Genomic DNA, 13,321 nt, shown 5'->3' with positions numbered 1-13,321 from the left:
CTGCATATTAAGGAGCGGACTGCATTGATCTTGTCACTTGTTTTTTGCTTTGTTTTCCTCCTGGCTGCCGAAAGAGACCCATCTAACTTCTGCTGAAGGTTGGCTGGCCGGGGATCAGAGGTGGAATTCAGCAGGTTCTGACTAGTTCTGGAGAACCGGTAGCAGAAATTTTGAGGAGTTCAGAGAACCGGTAAATACAGCCTCCGACTGGCTCCGCCCTCATCTATTCTCTGCCTCCTGAGTCCCAGCTGATCAGGAGGAAATGGGGATTTTGCAGTATCCTTCCCCTGGAGTGGGGAGGGAATGGGGATTTTGTAGTATCCTTCCCCTGGAGTGAGGAGGGAATGGGGATTTTGCAGTATCCTTCCCCTGGAGTGGGGAGGGAATGGGGATTTTGCAGTATCCTTCCCCTGGAGTGGGGAGGGAATGGAGATTTTACAGTATCCTTCCCCTGGAGTGGGGAGTGAATGGAGATTTTACAGTATCCTTCCCCTGGAGTGGGAGGGAATGGGGATTTTACAGTATCCTTCCCCTGGAGTGGAGAGGGAATGTGGATTTTGCAGTATCCTTCCCCTGGAGTGGGGAGGGAATGGGAATTTTACAGTATCCTTCCCCTGGAGTGGGGAAGGAATGGAGTTTTTACAATATCCTTCCCCTGCCACACCCACCAAGCCATGCCCACCAAGCCACACCACAAAACCGTGGCCACAGAACCAGTAGTAAAAAAAAATTGAATCCCACCGCAGCCGGGGACAAATCACAAAAACAACATCCTGTCTCAGAGCCCGATGAAATTATGTGCATTAAAGAAAAAAAAGAGCTACATTTCCATTCTACCTCTGCCAAGTCACCTCTGCTTCCCCATTTCTCCAAAGCAATGCACCTTCACCCTTGGTAGATCCAAGCACGCTTTGTTTTCGTTCTAAAGGTTGCTAATTCTCATGGCTTTGATTGCCCTACTCGGTAAAATCTGCTCCCACGGGGGCAGGTGGGGGGAAACATAGACCTCATCCCTGGGGAAATTAGCCGAATACTCCTTACAAAGCAGGAGTGTAGTAACACTTCGAAGCTGGAAAACCTGTATGCTGCGATGCCTGGAGGGTGAAGCATCTTTCTTTTCAAACAGGCTCAGCAAAGCTGTTTTCCAGAGTTGTTATTCTCCCCTGGGAAGTTGCTACAACTTCTGGAAGAAAAAGTGTGACTGCTTGATTTCGGAAGTTTGCTGTCGTGTTAAAAAAAAAAAAAAGAGATATGAAGGCCTTCTAGGGGACCAGGCACAATTGTTAAAACTCAAGAGCCAAAAGGAGGAATATCCAACCCTAGGAATCTGTTTATCTCTTGTGGATCTGAGCTGATTCTCACATTCCCATTTTCTGAAGGGCGAAAACAATTGGGGATCAATTTTGTTGAGCGGGGTCCTTGGTTCTCTTTTAAATGGGTGGTTTTCTTTCAGACCTTTCATTACCAAACTAGGGGATATCATCAGTGCTGTGCAAAATCACCACGCTTGGGGAGCCCCAAGGAGCCCACAGTTCAACCCTGAGCTACAAATATCCTCTCCAATCGGTAGCCCCAAGGGGGCTTTTTCAGGAGGCAACTGGACTTTCTTGTGGTTCCTTTTTTTTTGGAAGAGGTTTTGCTTCTCATCCAAGAAGCTTATTCAGCTCTTACGGGATAGTAGGGAATGGATGTCAGAGCTGAAGAATCTTCTGTTCTGACCCAGGCTTCCTTAACAAGCATGAAGCAGAGTCTTGGTCCCAGCAAAACCTCTTTCATTTCCTTTCATTCACAGTCCGCACGGCTTAGCAAGAAGTCTTTCAGAGGAATGTTTATCCACACGAACCTTATCTCGCTTGGAGAGCTGCCAGATAACTAGTTTCCAAACGCAGGGCAAGGCAGAACTTGGCACAGAGTCTCTTATAGTCAGAAACAGAACTTTCCACTCTTGAAATGACTGAATGAATGGTTTCCTGCAAAAGCCCACTCCCTGTTCGTTCCTCTTTTGTGTCCCATGGGAGGGGCCATTCACCTCCAAGGTGTGGCTTTACTCCTACGTCAACCCTGCTTTCTTAGCTGTTCTTGTCTTCTGGCCGCTCTGCACATGCTCACACTGGGAACAGGCTCCAGCTGTTCCTCTGCCTCACTGCTGTCTAGCTCCCTCTCTGCCTCCGACACAGAGCCCTCATCTGTGCTTTCCTCAGCTCCCAGACTCCTGAAAAAGCACCTTTGGGACAGCCATGAATCTCTACTGACTTTTTTCTCCAATTGATATCAACTAGTTTTTTTTCAACTGATGATCCTTGGTGTCCAGAATCCCACCCACTGTGGACAGAGGGTGTTGAACTCCCAGCATGCCTACAGGGCCCCCAAGTACAGAAAGGTGAGCTAGAAGAAATCACACATGAAAAGAGCCGAGGTGGCGCAGTGGTTAAATGCAGCACTGCAGGCTACTTCAGCTGACTGCAGTTCAGCTGTTCAAATCTCACCGGCTCAGGGTTGACTCAGCTTTCCATCCTTCTGAGGTGGGTAAAATGAGAACCCGGATTGTTGTTGGGGGTGATATGCTGACTCTGTAAACTGCTTAGAGAGGGCTGAAAGCCCTATGAAGCGGTATATAAGTCTAAATGCCATTGCTATTGCTAAAAGGAAGGAAGTCAGTTGCTTCCCCACTTGAGGTCTTCTTTTTGATCAGTCCAAAAACCCTGGAGTCATTTTTGGCGCCCCACCGAAACCCCCCCAAAAGCAGACTTGCTTTTGAGATGGAAGCTGACTCCGAACTCTTGCGTAAGACCCTGAGCTTGTCGATCAGAAAAGTAGGCAGTTCAGCGGTTTGAATCCCTAGCGCGGGTCTCCTGCCTGACCTCCAGGCTCCCTTTCCAACTCTGTTACTGTTGACTCTTCAAACTTCGCAGAGAAAGCTCGCTTAACCTTTGCTGCATGACTGGGAGTCACATCCGTGTTTTGCATGCTGCAGTTCCGGCTTGTTTGTTTGTTGGTTTCCTTGTTTGCTGTGCCGCTTTGTCCTAGTGGAAACGGCAGCGGAGGAGGTCAGGAGGCGCTGTGCCAATGCATAATGCAAGCCGTTTGATCCAAAATTCAGAGCTAATGGGAAGCCGAACGCTTCCAGCTCCAACCAAAACACAGTTGTGAGCATCAGAAGCCAAATAACCCTGTTCTATCAGCGGATGATGAACAACATATGAATGGGGGGGGGGAATTTGACTGGCCCAGAAATTGCAAAGGAGGACAAAATAGATGACTTTTTCAGAGTCTTTTTTATTATTATTATTATTATTATTATTATTATTATTATTATTATTATTATTATTATACAATTGTATCACAGCGGCCAGTTGTTTCGCCGGATTTGGCATTGGTTACTAGTCGGGCCCCACCCAGGGGCCTAGGACGTCGTAACATATTTTCGTAATATGCGTGCAGATCCAAGCAGTGCGGCTTTTTGCATTTGACTGATGGTGATTTTGTCAATTTTTAACTGTTTTAAATGTAATTCCAGTGCTTTTGGAATAGCACCCAGTGTGCCAATTACCACTGGAATTACCACTGCTGGTTTGTGCCATAGTCGTTGAATTTCGATTTTTAAGTCCTGGTATCTTGCGATTTTTTCATGTTCCTTCTCGGCGACCCTGCTATCACCTGGTATTGCGATGTCTATGATTGTGACCTTATTTTTCTCAACCAGTGTGATGTCTGGTGTATTATGCGCCAGTATTTTGTCGGTTTGTATACGGAAATCCCACAAGATCTTGACCATCTGATTTTCTGTGACTTTTTCAGGCTGATGTTCCCACCAGTTTGTTGCTGTTTTAATATTATAATTTTTGCACAAATTCCAATGGATCATTTGTGCTACTGAATTGTGCAGCAATTTATAATCAGTCTGCGCGATTTTTTTACAGCAGCTGAGAATGTGATCAACAGTTTCGTCAGCTTCTTTGCAAAGTCTGCATTTGGCATCATCAGAGGATTTTTCGATTTTGGCCTTAATGGCATTTGTGCGGATAGCTTGTTCTTGCGCAGCCAGGATTAGTGACTCTGTTTCTTTCTTTAATGTACCTGTTTTTAACCATAACCAAGTTTGTTCCCTGTCCACTTTATCTTTTATTTTTTCCAGAAATTGATCATTTGCGCTACTGAATTGTGCCGCAATTTATAATCAATTATTATTATTATTATTATTATTATTATTATTATTATTATTATTATTAATTTGTTTGTTTTGTATGCCACCCACTCCCGGAGGACTCCGGGCGGCTCACAAAAGACAAGGGAAAGGAGGGAAAAGAGACAAAGACAACATATTAAAAACAAAACCAACATTCACAATTTCCATGGAGGTAGATGCTTCTCAGCTCCCCCCAGCCTGCTGGAACAGCCAGGACTTGGTGGCTTTGCGGAAGGCCGGGAGGGTAGTAAGGGTCCGGATCTCAACAGGGAACTCGTTCCAGAGGGCCGGAGCTGCAACAGAGAAGGCCCTCCCCCGGGGAGTCGCCAGCCGACATTGGCTGGCAGATGGAATCCGGAGGAGACCCAACCTGTGCGATCTAATTGGTCTGAGAGAGGTAATCGGCAGGAGGCGGTCTCTCAGGTACCCAGGTCTTGAATGGAGTTACATTATAGCAAATTATGGAAAACAGAATAACAGAGTTGGAAGGGACCTTGGAGGTCTTCTAGCCCAACCTCCTGCTTAGGCAGGAAACCCAACACCACTTCAGACAAAGATGTTGTCAAACATCTTCTTAAAAACCTACAGTTGCAGTAGTAAGTCAAGGACTATCTGAATTTAATCGTTGGCTCGGTTTTGACTAATCATAAGGAGGCTTAAAGCCTGCCGCTTAAGATAGTACCAATTTGGCAAACATTGAAACCTTTCTCGCTTTTTAACACTATTTTTAACTGGAGTGTGTGCTATTTCATTACTGCCGCTGAGCTCTTAGAAATGGATTGCTTATTGTGTCTAGATGTTTATTTTTAAATAGGACTATTTAGTCACCAAGATACCACCCCCAGATCTTGACTTCCTAGGCGTTTCAGCTCGCTGGCTGAGTCTGCTTTATATTCCTACAAGCACTAAACGGAATTGATCCGGGGTCTGATATCGGCAATCCCACACTCTCACTCGTCAAACAATCGGGCATGCATTGCTCGCCGGGTCACTCGGAAGCTAATTTAACATGATCTTTGGGGTTTGGTGGCTGGGAGTAGCTCTCTTCTCCAGCCCATCTTCATACCTTTAAGTAGGTGTAGAAAAGGAGTGCTGAGAATCTCAGGATGGTTGATTAAAACAGCCATAGGGGTAAAGGTAAAGGTTCCCCCTTGCACATATGCACAGGCGTCTCCCAGCAGAGACTCGAAAATCAGTTGGCCAGCGGGAGGCGCACGCACATGTGCAATGGAGCTGACCTGGGCGATGGCTCGTGTGCCCACAGAGATGGCTCGCCATCATGGTCCCAGGTGTAGTACATCAAATTATCTGCTACAAAGTCCTACCTGTCAATGAATATGTCAGCCTCAACCTCAACAACACAAGGGCAAATGATAGATGCAAACTTAGATACAACAGATGTAAACCGCTCCAAACTCGATTGCAGAAAATACGACTTCAGCAACAGAGTGGTCAACACCTGGAATGCTCTACCTGACTCTGTGGTTTCTTCCCCAAACCCCCAAAACTTTAACCTTAGGCTGTCTACTGTTGACTTCACCCCATTCCTAAGAGGTCTTTAAGGGGCGTGCATAAGTGCACCAGCGTGCCTATCATCCCTGTCCTAATATTCCCTCGTGTTCGTATCCATTTCATGTATTCATAATCATGTTTATACTTACTGTGTATATGTTATCTAATTCATGCTTGACGAAATAAAAGAAAAATGTCCCATTCATGCTTCCTTTTTATCCATGCTAAAATGTTTGCCCCTAGCTCACACATCTTTTCTGAAAGCTGGGAATCCATCAGTAAGGCTGGCTTGAACAAGGAGATACCAAACTGGAAGGAGGGAAGCCCTGTTCAGCTTCCCACCTTATTTAGACTTGGTTTCATTACAGGAATACCTGTAATTCTTTTCTCTTTTCTCTCTGTAGCTACAGCCATTCTTTTTCAAGGATTTCTGATTTCCACGCTGTGCCGGGAGCCCTCTTCTGGAGAAACAGAACAAACGTCGGTGGTTTCTACGTATCTCTCTCTCTCTCTCTCTGGGTGTGCTTTATAATTCACTGTATTTCTTTAAAAACTTTCACAGCATATCATTTTTTTAGCTTTATTCCCCTTCGCAATGAAAGCTCAATCTATTATTTTTGTATTGGTGCACCAGCTAAATAAGGGACGCAGTGGCTCAGTGGCTAAGACCCCAAGCTTGTCGATCTGGGGGTTCGAATCCCTAGCACCGAGTAACGGAGTGAGCCCCTGTCAACTGTTCGAAAGCAGGTAAAAAAATGCAAGTAGAAAAATGGGAACCATTTTTGGTGGGAAGGTAACAGCGTTCCATGAGCCTTAGGCTTTGGCCACATGACCACAGAGACGTCTTTGGACAGCGCTGGCTCTTTGGCTTTGAAACGGAGATGAGCAACGCCCCCTAGAGTTGGGAACGCACATATGTGCGAGGGGAACCTTTACCTTCACCAGCTTAATAATGATGCATTTTTATTTCTTGGCCATCGGTTGGGCTCACCCAACGTTCTGACAGCTAGTTTGCAAACTTCAGTCTCCGTTTCCATATATCACATTTGACAAAAAAAAAACTAAATAAATCATGCTTTGGTGTTCTACAATGTGTGGATCCAGACAAGCTATGGCTACTCAACTAACCAGGACGAAAAACCAGCCACAGCTTAAAGTAACATTTGAAGCCAGGCATCTTCAAAGCTTAGCTTTCATGTTTACCAACCAATGATGAAGCTGGTCATACCTCAAAACTATGACAGATGGATCCTATTTTGTGTCCCTTCTGGAGAGCCTATCTTCTCCCAGACTATGCATAGAAGTTTATTGAAGCGTCCTAATGACACATGATAAAGAAGGGCTAAAACTGTCTATTGGGCATCTTGAAGTATCTGCTTCATTCTCATCTTAGACCTCTTAACAAGAAGAAACCTCAGCTCCGCTGCTTCCCTGCTTGTGGGCTTTTGTACAGTACCTTGATAACTCAACCAGATCCATCGTGGAGATTTGAAAAAAAGGGAGGCCCATATAGTGAAAAGGACAGTGAGGGAAAGTTGCGTTTGAGTTGACTAAGTCAACTCAACTTGAGTTAACCAATTTTGTTGTATACATGATGTACAATGACAATAAAGGCTATACGAGACTTGACTTCATGAGGGAAGATGGGTATCGTAACTTGTGGGAGGCCCTATATACTCTCTCATCTTTGCAAATGTACTTTTCACCCATGTGAAAAGTACGTGCACCAGACCCAGAGATCACTCCCTCCCTGTTGCAACTCCAAAACTACAGAAAAGGACATAAGGCCCAACCTTAATCTGCCAATGTTGCTGCTGTGTGGACTCATAATAGTCTGTACATACATGGAATGTGTAAAGGTGTCCAAACCAAAAGGTCATCAATCCACGTCAGCCTCAGTTTCCCCAATTTTACAAGCAGAAACATCAAAGAACGACCTAGCAGGATGTTGGGGGGAAAAAACTAATTCAAACTCTTTTCTGCAAATTTAGACCTAAAGGCCTGTGCACGAGCTATTCTTTTATCCTTTAATCATAGTGACAGCCAAACTTGAGAAGTTCACATCAGTGGTGGGATTCAATTTTTTTTACTATGGGCGTGGCTTGGTGGGCGTGGCGTGGCTTGGTGGGCGTGGCAGGGGAAGGTTACTGCAAAAATCCCCATTCCCTCCCAATCAGCTGGGACTCGGGAGGCAGAGACTAGATGTGGGCGGGCCCAGTTACGGATGGTATTTACTGGTTCTCTGAACTACTCAAAATTTCCGCTACCAGTTCATTAGAACTGGTCCAAACCTGCTGAATCCCACCTCCGGTTCAAATGTCTTTGAAGGTTGCTTTGCACTGAAAGGCACTAGGGCAAGGGATATCTTCTCCGTCAATTGATTAAAACCAAAAGTTTGTCATTTCCGTGCTATATATCAAGGAAGGAAATGTGAATGAGAACACTGAGAACAGGAAAATAAGATATTGCTCCCAGGGAGGAACCTCGCTAGACAGCTTGGTGCAAGTAACTTCACCCCTTCCTTACAGCTTGCAGTTTCAAGGCATGGAAGTTCTTGAAAGTTGAGTAGAACGGTTTTATCAAAATAGCTCCTGTAACAACTTTCCTTCTCCTCCCGGCTCCCCAGCTGTTGCAGATTCTTCTCCAGGCCTCTTTCTCCCAATATTTCTACCACATACTAAGACTTGTTGAAGTGCAACATGGCAAGCAGACTGTCGTTATTTCCTAACTGAAGGGAGAAACTTCCTACTGGGGCGTGCACGCTGCGTTCCTTCTTACCCTGCCCAGACAAATTGGCACATTGTCAGAGCTAGCTCATTCAGCTGTTCCATGTGAACTTCTCACCACAAAATAGGATTTTTTTTTGGGGGGGGGGGCTGTTAAGATTCCAAATAAAGTTGGAAATTATAAAGTCCCATGATTCGATTTTCTAATAGGCGACATTTAAGAGATGACAACATGGATTTTCCCCCCCCACAAAAGCCGTGAAATGCAGGCGAGAGGAAAGTGAATATGCTTTCCTCCATTGTCCTTATCCATAGGGATCGAGAACAGAAACTTAATCAGCCAACGTGGTTTAGAGTAGGGGTTTTCTCTTTCTTGCTAGCTGTGGATCCTGCTTGCCCCTCCTCAGAAGAACAAGCTGGCATTTACAGTCATCCCCCTCAATTGATGAAGCTGAGATCTAGCGACTTGCCTAAAGCCACTGAAGAAGTTTCAGAGAAGAGTAACTCTAACCCTAACCCTATGATATGCCGTATGCTAAATACATAAATAGAGAGGAGCAGTATGGAATTGGATAATCAACACCTTTGTCCCTTTCCTTTCACCCAAATGATAGCCAAACTATCAGCATCCTAAAAAAGACAGTTCTTCAGATCAACAATCACAGGTTGATGTTGTTGTTTTTTTGCTTTTACAATGACTTCAAGCGTGCACTCTTGGCAGAGCAAATCCCTTCAGTCATTGGGGAGGGGGGGGCTTTCCACTAAGTCATGGTTTGTTTAATCACAGTTTCTTCCCTCAAACACAGCTGGAGTGCTGAACTGACAGCTATGGATTACAAATTACGACCGGTGGGTTGGAGTAAATGCATTAAACCCAATCTGAGCAAATTGGAGTACTGTTAGCTTGGCGTTAGCTTGCAACCTTCAGTCTGAATGGCTAAGCAGAGCTGAGTCCACCTTAGCTCTTCAATCGTTTTGGTTAAGACTCCTAATCAGGTTGCAGAAGGAATGAAACAACATTGCATCTCCAGCCCTAAACATCACTGTGGGTGTCTAATTTGCACATTTCCATCATTTGAACGTGAAGACACCACAGTCAACATCCCACCACGCTAAAAGTTGGTTCACGGAACCATTGTCTACTACACTACCAGCCAAAATTTCCGCTTCCCACTGAAGTCAACCTTCAGTGTCTCAACGCTCCCCAATCTTTCCTCCGTAGAAGTCCAGAGGACTAATCTTCATTGGAAATTTCCTCCTGGACAAACCAGGATCCGACTTTATGTCGAGAGCCCAACCCTGTTGTGTGTTTGGAGATTGTGAGACAGAATCCCTTCGAAGTGTGAATGCAGCAGAAGTACAATGCCAGCAGCAGAGCAGGGCAAGGTTTTGTGACTGCTTTGATCTACCCTTGAGAGAGAGGACGGAAAGAAGTTAGGCATAAGGAGGCACACACACACACACCCCTCTTAGGAGGAGAACATGTGCCTTGCATACCTAAGTCCCAGGTTCAGATTTTAACCCAGGTAGCAAAAACAGTCAGTGATGGGATAGAAGTAAAAAAAAAATCCTTCTCTCTGCTTTGGACGCTGGGAGACTCATGCAACATAAACACTGGATTAGTTGGACACTCAGCCCAATTGCTAGAAAGCCGCTGTTTTCTGGCGCTTGGGTTAAACCCCAAGAAAATCCGATTTCCAGACCTAAAAAGGAATTAGCTTATTATTATTATTTTTTTCCCCTATGCCGGAGTATCCACCCCTCCAATGGAAAAAGACAGTAACCGAAGCACTTTCACCTCCTCAAAGAAAAGTAGGCGAGGCTAAGCAGCTCTCACACCAGAGGGGAAAACATCGCAACATCATGCCACGCCACAACTAAATCACCTTTTGGTACAACACCAGACCTTTCCACACACACACACACACCCCTCCAAAAAACATCAAGTCTGTGGGTATCTTCCCAGAAGGAAGGCTCTCTCCCACACACACACACACGCAGCCGACAGGACTTTAGAAGTTGCAGCTTTCCTAATTCCTGGGCTTTTGACAGACAGCAACAGCAGGATATCAGAGCCCTCTTGATTTTAAGAAGGCTGGGTGTCTTCCTCTCCAAACCCCCCCCCTCCACTTTTTTTTGCTGCCTGTCTGGAAAAAGGGGGAGGATTTATGAGAGTTGAGAAGAAACCGGGGAGGGAGGAGGGGAAAGATAGTGACTAATGCTCGGGTTTGCAAATCCACTAAGGGTTTTTTTGGGGGTGGGTGGGGGAGAAGCTCCCACAGTCTCGTTCCTTTCCTTTTTTCCCCCCATTCAATTCTTCCCCATTCTAAATTTCTCTCCAAGGAGGGTCCACCCAGATGAGGAACTGCTTTTAACAGATATTTCCCCCCCCCCCGGACACACACACACACCTCCAAAAAAAGACACAGGGAAAAAAGGAGGGGAGCAAATCAAAGTTGAAGCCTATTAAAACAGATGGGGGGGTGGAAATAATCTCTTCTGGTGCTGCACATCCAAGCCACTGCTTCACTTCTGTAAATAGGGGGGGATCGAATAACCTTTGCATTTGATATGCTCAAAGCCACCCGGTCTGCACGCACAGCTACGATACCTACAAATGTACGTGTGGGTGTCTGTGCCTCTTTATCCCTGTGATTGGAGGCTACTAACCCAGCATTTCTGTCTTGCAGAATCTTTTTTCCTCGCATCCCCAGCTCAGGATTTCTAGTCAACCTGCAGCCCTTAAGAAACCAGACACTTCCAAAGCGCCAAATGCAAAGAAAGAGAGAGAGAGAGAGAGGGACAGAAGCATCAAAGGGAGAGAGGGGAGGGGGGGAAAAACCCCAGAAATGGTAAAGAAATCCCATACAATTTCAAGGACCAAATCACCAAAACCAGATGCCTTACCTGGCAAAGGATGAAGGCAACCGTAACTTGAACGTTGTGTTGCATTGTGCTTTAGCTTAGAAGCGACCGGAGGTATTTTCCTGCATGCACTCAGCTGCACTGAGCATATTTTCTGCTGTGGAACAGCCTTTGAGGAGAGGGAGAGCGCGAGAGAGGGAGAGAGAGAGAGAGAGAAAGAGAGGGAGACTGTCTTGAGAGCTCGCCAACTTCCCAAATAGAGAGCAACATCACCACCAAAGCATTGGATAAAGGCTGATGACCAGAACCAATAGCTGTACAAGGATGCTTTCTTCACCAATGTTCTTCTTTTCTCTCTCTCTCTCTCTCTCTCTCTCTCTCTCTCTCTCTCTCTCTCTCTCTCTCTCTCTCTCTCTCTCTCTCTCTCTCTCTCTCTCTCTCTCTCTCTCTCTCTCCCTCCCTTTTACATCACACAGCTTGGGCACAGTCCCCCTTGCCAAATGCAATTCTTTCAGAAAAGCTCCATGTGCCAGGAAGAAGGGAGAAAGTCTCAGCATAAGAAATCACACATTTCGTGGGTGGGGTGGGGGGATCTGAAAGGCAAGGCACAGTTCGCCGCTTCCCCTCCTCGCTCCAGATTTGCACTCGAGGGCATTGTCAGCCCTGGCAGGGTGGCAGCAAGCATGGCATTTGGTGGGGGATGGGGGTGTTCCTTGGGAGGGCTTTATTCTGATATAAATCAAAGCCAAGGCTGCCCCCACCGGACTTTGGATACTTCCAAAGTGTTGGAAAGTCTGAGCTGATCAAGTCCGTTCCATGAAGACCAGAAATCCTTCTAGGGGACTGGAGTCTAAAACATATGAAGAACAATTGCAGAAACTGGGTATGTTTCGGTTGCCACGAAGTAAAAAGGACGTGGAGACTCTAGAAAGAGGGCAGAGAAGAGCAACAAAGATGATTAGGGGACTGGGGACTAAAACATATGAAGAACGGTTGCAGGAACTGGGTATGTCTCGTTTCATGAAAAGAAGGACCAGTTCAGCGGTTCAAATCTCACTGGCTCAAGGTTGACTCAGCCTTCCATCCTTCCGAGGTGGGTGAAATGAGGACCCAGACTGTGGGGGCAATATGCTGACTCTGTAAACCGCTTAGAGAGGGCTGAAAGCCCTATGAAGCGGTATATAAGTCTAATTGCTATTGCTATTGCTATTGTTTAATGAAAAGAAGGACTAGGGGAGACATGATAGCAGTCTTCCAATATCTCAGGGACTGCCACAATGAAGAGGGAATCAAACTATTCTCCAAGGCACCTGGGGATAGAACAAGAAGCAATGGGTGGAAACTAATCAAGGAGAGAAGCAACTTAGAACTGATGAGAAATTTCCTGACAGTGAGAACACTCACTCAGTGGGACAACTTGCCTCCAGAAGTTGTGAATGCTCCAACACAGAATGTTTTTAAGATGACATTGGATAACTATTTGTCTGAAGTGGTGTAGAGTTTCCTGCCTAAGCAGGGGGTTGGACTAGAAGACCTCCAAGGTCCCTTCCAACTCTATTATTCTATTATACCTTAACTGGGTTTTCACTTCCCCTTACAAACGAAAGGGAAGGGATATCAGATGGATTGGTGGGAAAGATCCAACCCGGGCCAGAGGTAGGCGTGGACTCAGCCTTTCAGAGCAGAGATCGTGGATGACAGTTCTCAACAGCCTTACCTCCTTGTAGAAGATTCTTTAAGGTTGTCTGGATGGACCAAAATCTGTGTAGCACACTGGGATTTGGAATATAGGACCTGGAATGTGAAAAGACAACGTTGTGAACATACTTGTTTCAGTCCTACATACCACAACCCTGGAAAGCAAGCCAGTGTCGCATTACAACAAATGAGAGTTGCATCTTAAAAAAAAGTGTTGTCTTTCCAAATAATAGCAGCGCCTCCTCTAATATAAGCACAGGCCAGATCCTGAAGAGGAAACTCAAAGACTTTGGCCACCTAATGAGAAGGAAGGACTCCCTGGAAAAGAGCCACA

General features: G+C 45.7%; 1 protein-coding gene across 1 annotated transcript in view; it reads right to left on the bottom strand.

Annotated features, from left to right (window-relative positions):
• CDH13 (cadherin 13) overlaps positions 1-11,528 on the bottom strand; it is a 542,002-nt gene extending 530,474 nt beyond the window's left edge. Inside the window, 1 exon segment of the mRNA XM_032230145.1 lies at positions 11,332-11,528. Within this exon segment, the coding sequence (XP_032086036.1) occupies positions 11,332-11,376 (45 nt within the window). The 5' untranslated portion in view covers positions 11,377-11,528.
• Between the last annotated feature and the right edge of the window lie 1,793 nt (positions 11,529-13,321).

This window comes from Thamnophis elegans, chromosome 14 (assembly GCF_009769535.1).
Source record: "Thamnophis elegans isolate rThaEle1 chromosome 14, rThaEle1.pri, whole genome shotgun sequence".
Lineage (NCBI taxonomy): Eukaryota > Metazoa > Chordata > Lepidosauria > Squamata > Colubridae > Thamnophis > Thamnophis elegans.
Note: the sequence above shows the minus strand (reverse complement) of the source record. Positions and strands in the feature narration are given on the sequence as shown.